This window comes from Eumetopias jubatus, unplaced genomic scaffold (genome assembly GCF_037043125.1).
Source record: "Eumetopias jubatus isolate StellerSeaLion01/CBP00866 unplaced genomic scaffold, mEumJub1_p1.0 scaffold_10, whole genome shotgun sequence".
Classification (NCBI taxonomy): Eukaryota; Metazoa; Chordata; class Mammalia; order Carnivora; family Otariidae; genus Eumetopias; species Eumetopias jubatus.
The window spans coordinates 9,947,048-9,953,373 of record NW_028274816.1 but is presented as its reverse complement, the minus strand read 5'-3'; the positions used below and the strand labels follow the sequence as shown (position 1 = coordinate 9,953,373).

Genomic DNA, 6,326 nt, shown 5'->3' with positions numbered 1-6,326 from the left:
CTAAATACCCCTTTCTCAATATAACTAAACAAAGATTAACTTATAAATGCTTTATTGAAAAATACACTTATTTTCATATAAAATTACAGTAGCAGTAAGTATCTTGAGAGGTTTTATAAATATTTTTGCACCACTATTCTAACTGAACAGTGTAAGTTCCATATTTCTTTCAGAGCAATATGAAGTTACCCAGTAACTTGGTTTATACTGATTCAATTTACAATTGAATTTTCTCCCTAATAAGATTATTCATTCATCTTTAAAACTGCTGGAACAATAGTGATTAATAAAGGTATATATTGATAATTCAATAGCTGTTAAATAACATTTCTAATTTTTATAAATGGTACTATGTACTAATAAAAACCTAAATGCTCCAATCTATTTTTTAAACTGCCAGGAACACACCCAAAGATATCTTAAATTTATCACCTTAATAGACACGTGTCTTTCAGATAACTACCTCCTAAAGAAGAGGTCATAATTTTTCATATTCCCTTAATTCAACTTGATTTACAATCTTTACTTAGCCAACTGATCCTTATTAACAACAAAAAACTGGAGAATTTAAAACACATGCCCAAAGGTGGCTACTGGGGCTTGAACAGTTTAAAAAAAGTACAAAAGCATCAAAGATGATATTGCATGTTTAGCCTGGAAGTTTTATACTTCATAAAGTTCACATTGTAGAAAGTGCCATCGCAAATATACAGCAAAATCTGGGTTACAAAATCATGCTTTTTACAGCCCTAAAGTGCCACTTCTTATACAAGTTCACTCACACATTGCACACCAAACAATCCAGCACTTACCACACTGTACCACACCTAATGGGAAGAGGGAAGAATTACACAAAGGGAACGGGAGATTTGGGATGATAATCTAGGAGCTCCAAATCTGGGCTCTCTCCCTTGTTCTGTTTCAGGAATGCAAAAACCTCCTAACTCCTACCAAGCGTTTTGGGACAAACACCTAAGTTTTTGTCTTGCTTTTCATGAGGGCCAGAAGCTGACCACAAAACAGGTAGGAATGAACAGAAACCCAGTCCCTCTGCCAGAGTACGTCAACAGAGACCTCTTACACATATATTTAAGCACGCTCTGTTCCCTGTAATACTTGCAAGAGCGTTGCTGAAGAGTTAAAACATCCATGTTTGGATTCTAAGCAGCCTTGATGGCAAGCACTGAGTGGTAGGAAAAAGGCATTTGGGATGAGTAGAGATATCCCAAGGATACTAGAAGATTAGGAAAAGCCCCATAATCTAGCATGCATTTAATGGTGCTGCTGAACAGAGTTTGTGAAAAGACAGTTTCAGTACAACAGACTAACCTCAGTGAGCACCTCGGTCATTAGCTACATCTTGGAGACGGCGTAATAAGGCAGAATGATTTTCCGGGCAAATTCTTTTTGCGGGTGATTCACTTCCATCTTCCAAAAGAATCCCTCTCTTTTTGGTTGGAGTTTCTCCTGTCCGTATCATACTGTTAATTTCTCTCAATCTCTAGAGTGGGGAAAAAATAAATACAAAACTTTAAAATTCTAATACGCAGAGTTCAGTGGTAAGTCAAAGAACCTCAAATGAGTTAAGAGTTTAACTTCAAGAGTTTGAACATCTTTATAAAGAAAAGACCTACTAAATTATACATCCTCCGATTTCACTTCTCAGCCAGCCATTTTTTAACAAGCTCCAGGGGTGATTCTGATGTACACTTTTCCAAAGATAAGAGTTTGCAAATTTGTGATTTTTTTTTTCCTACAATAGTTATGGAGCATCACCTTGCTATGGCATACTTAGTCAATTCCACACGTCTCTGTTTTCCTTTTTTAAAAAATAGTGTGATTTTACACAGTATTATGCCCTTTTCAGTCTAGTGTTACTCATTTTTTTAAGCAGTTCTCAACTGGAATTTCACAGTACAAGTAAGCCTTAATTCCCTAAGGTATCCATTGTAGGTAATTTATTAGTATGATCTAGAAGGTACTAGTTATTTTTCATCCTTGGGAGAAATGAGAAAAATGTGGCAAATTATTTTCTGTGTTCTATGGTTAATGTGAGGAATCCTGATTGAGGAAAAACTGCCAGGATGCTGGTGAGACTGGACCTATCTATATATAGTGCCTTTAGCATTAAGTTTCTCCAAAGCCCCAAAAGTCAGTTGCCACGTTATTTTCTGGTAGTTTGTTGGTCACAGTTTTTTTTTTCACATGCTGCTTTGCTTCACTATCCATGTTTCCTTATGGAAAATATACTCACCATATTCACCTGGGTTTATTATAGAAAAATCTCAAACAGGAAAGTAGGCAGAGTAATGAATCCTCACATAACAACTACCCCACTGCACCAATTTTGGCCAGTCTTACTTGATCTATACCCTCATTCATTTCCCATACACCAGATTGTTTTAAAGCTAATCCTAGACCTATTTTATTCATATTTTATTTTTTTATTTTAAAATTTTTCTGAGGTTTTAAATAAAATCACCAGCGTTCTTATTAGCATATGCACCTTCTCAAATCTTAACCACCTTAAGAAAGCTTTCCTTTGACTTTCTCTTCTACCCGCTTGCATTCCTAATCTCTAGTTTCCTATTTACTTGACTATTCCTTAAATTGTTGTATAAATGTTATTTGTATATAATGTCTACATATTATGTGAAATATAGTGTATAACTTAATGTACATAGCACATTTATACCATACAATATATATTGTACATTAATATGTTACATTACATATAATTTATATACAACACACAGTATCTTACACATCACAATTTATTTACACAATATGTACATATTTAGAACACGAATAAATTCTTATTCCAAAAAAAATTCATACAGAATGTGCTGAGATTTCTTATCCTCACCAGTTCCTGGGACATCTACTGTTATTTTTTCATTCGCTGAACAAATCAGGCTTACTTATAGCCTCTGCTTTCTATCTACGAATGCACTCACTAGAAATGAAATATTAAGTGAGATTTAAAAAAAAAAGGTTTGAAATGGCAGGGGTGCCTGGATAGCTCAGTCAGTTAAGTGTCCGACCCTTGATCTAAGCTTAGGTCTTAATCTCAGGGTCGTGAGTTCAAGTGCCATGTTGGGCTCCACGCTGTGTGTGCAAGCCTACTTAAAGAAATTGAAATGGCATATTTTATGTGTTGTTTGGAATATTTGTTCAACCAACATTGCATCTTTGATCTTAGCATATATATCAGTATATATCCCATATCAGTGTATATGCACATCTCTTTAGTTGCTATACAGTATTCTATGTCTATCACAGTTTAATCCTTTATTGATGTATTTCCTCCCAGTTGTTTAATACTACAAACAATGTTATAATATTCAACAGGCTGTACCAGTCCACTGAAACTGCCCTGACAAGTGTCACTAATGATCTCAAATCATGTTAATTACCTTGTGTGGTATTTTAGAATTCTTTTCCCATGGTAGTGTGTAAATGTTAGGCTATTACAGGTTGGTTCAAGACTCAAGGTACTTCTGATCTCAGCTATCTATTAAGTCATGACATGCTTCTTCAACAGTCTAATTTTGCTATTTATTGGAGAAACTCCCAATTCTGTGCAAATTTTTTTTTTAAATCTTTCCAGGTGGTGATAGGCAAGATTGAATGCCATAGATCCAGATGCTTGATCTAACTTTTTTTGCACAAAATGTCATTTTTTAAAGGTTTACCTACAGTAAAATTCACCCTTATAAAGTGTACATTGGTGAATGTTTTGACAGTCATGTAACTACCACAGTGAAGAACAGTTTCTTCATTCCCCAAAATTCCCACATTGCTAGTTAATCTACCCACCCCCAGCCAGCAAGCACTGATGATGTTCCCTGTCCCTATAGTTTGCCTTTTCCAGAATTTCATAGAAATGAAACCCTACAGTAGTGTCCTACCAAATCCAGCGTGTTTCACTTAAGCACCAATGCACTTGAGGTTCGTCTGTGTTGCTGGGTGTATCAGTAGTTTGTTCCCCTTTACGGCAAAGTAGTTGGCCATTATCCGGGTGTACCACAGGTCTACTTATCCATTAGCCAGCTGGAGGACATCTGGGTTGTTTCCCACTTTTTGACAATTAAGAATAGTCTTATTAAACGTTCATGTACATGTTTTTGTATGAACCTTGGGTGAATACCTAGAAGTGAAATTACTGGTTATATCATAAGGGCATGTTTATAAGAAAATGCCAAACTATTTTGCAGGTGTTAGAGCTATGCTGAATCATTCTGCATTCTCACTAGGAATATATAAACGTTCCAAGTGCTCCACATCATTGCCAGAATTTGTTACTGTCATTTTTTGGTTTTAGCCATCCTAATAGGCATGTAATGGATGAAGTGTGTTAAATCTTTTGTCTGATTTTAAATTTGGTTGGTTGGCTTTCCTTTTGCATTTTGATAATCCTTTATAGTTGCAGAAATAAATCCTTTATCAGATAAGAGGTTTGTAAACTTTTCTCCCAGTTTGCGGCTTGTTTTTTCTTTTAAAGAGCAGGAATTCTTAATTTTGATGAAGTTAGATTTATCGGTCTTTTATGGATTGTGCTTTTGATTCTGTTATCTAAGAACTCTGTGTAAACCATGTTCACAAAGATTTTGTTCCCATATGGTTTCTCCTCAAAGTTTCATAAGTTTTACACTTAGGTCCATGGTCCATTTTGATTCATTTTTATATGTGGTACAGAGTATGGGTGCAGGTTTACTATTTGTATATGATTATCTAGTTGTTCAGCACCATCTGTTGAACAACGAAATTACTTTTGCACCTTTGTTGACAATGAGTTGACCATGTATATGTGGTCTATTTCTGGATTTTATTCTTTCGATCTGTATGTCTGTCCTTTCACCAATACCACATTGTCTTGATTACCATAGCTTCATAGTTAAGTCTTGAAATCAGTGTGGGTCTTCCAAGATTGTTTTAATTATTCTAGTTCCTTTGCATTTTCATATACATTTTGGAACCAGTTTATTGCACAGATAATTCTGCTGGGACTTTGTCAGGAATTAGATTGAATATATAGATCAAGTGGAAGAAAACGGACATCTTGAAAATGTCATCCAATTCATGAACATGGAATTTCTCCATTTTCAGTCTTTCCTTCACCAATGTTGTATAGGTCTCAGGATATGAGTCTTTTTTTTTTTTTTAAGATTTATTTATTTGAGAGAGCAAGAATGAGAGAGAGAGAGTGTACATGAGAGGGGGGAGGATTAGAGGGAGAAGCAGGCTCCTCACTGAGCAGGGAGCCCGATTGCGGCACTCGATCCCGGGACTCCAGGATCATGACCTGAGCCGAAGGCAGTCGCTTAACCAACTGAGCCACCCAGGCGCCCCTGGATATGAGTCTTGTACATCCTTTGTCAAAACTTATCCCTAAGTTGATGTTGTTTTGTTTTTTGTTTGTCCAGTATGGGGTTTGAACTCACAACCCTGAGATCAAGACCTGAGCTGAGATCAAGAGCTGGATGCTTACTGACTGACCTAGTCAGGTACCCCTCAAAGTATTTAATGTTACGGTGCTTTAGAAAATTTTTACTTCTCCTTACTCGTTGCTAGTATATAGAAATAAATTTGATTTTTTTAAAAAGATTTTATTTATTTGACAGCACAAGTAGGCAGGCAGAGGGAGAGGGAGAAGCAGGCTCCCTGCTGAGCACGGAGCCCGATATGGGGCTTGATCCCGGGACCCTGGGATAATGACCTGAGCGGAAGGCAGATGCTTAACCAACTGAGCCACCCAGGCGCCCCAAATTTGATTTTTATATATTAGTTCCACTAACATTTTTTAGATTTTGATCTTTCTATAGAAAAAATCATGTGTGAATGGAGGCAGTTTTATTTTTTCCTTTTCAGTCTGTATGCCTTCTTTATCTTGCCTTATTATATATGTGAGGGCCTAGAGTTATGTTGAATAGCAGTGGTGACAGCAGATATCCTTGCTTGTTCCTGATCTTAATAGTGGACATCTAAATGCCTTCTAAGTATGATGGTAGCTGTAGATATTTTTGGTATGCAGTCTGGATCAGATTGAGGAAATTCCTGAGAGGCTTTATCATGAATGAATGGTGTATTTTGTCAAATGTTTTTTCTTCAACTACTGAGATAATTTATCACCTTCACTTTTTAGAAGAGTTTGAACAATACGGGTTTGACCTGAATGGGTCAACTTATACTTGGATTTTTTTTGATGATTTTAATATTTTCATTTAAGAATACAGTACATAATATATATACAGAATACATGTTAGTTAGCTGTTTATGTTCTCGGTAAAGTTTCCAGTCAATAGTAGGCTATTAATAGGTAAGTT

At 35.9% G+C, this 6,326-nt stretch overlaps 1 protein-coding gene across 3 annotated transcripts in view; it reads right to left on the bottom strand.

The window, feature by feature from the left end:
* Window positions 1–35: 35 nt before the first annotated feature.
* Window positions 36–6,326, bottom strand: part of RBL2 (RB transcriptional corepressor like 2) — a 49,364-nt gene continuing 43,073 nt past the window's right edge. For all 3 annotated transcript variants that reach the window (XM_028091551.2, XM_028091559.2, XM_088027375.1), the window contains one exon: window positions 36–1,501. In XM_028091551.2, coding sequence (XP_027947352.1) covers window positions 1,331–1,501 — 171 coding nt within the window. In that variant the 3' untranslated portion in view covers window positions 36–1,330. The remainder of the gene's footprint in view (window positions 1,502–6,326) is intronic.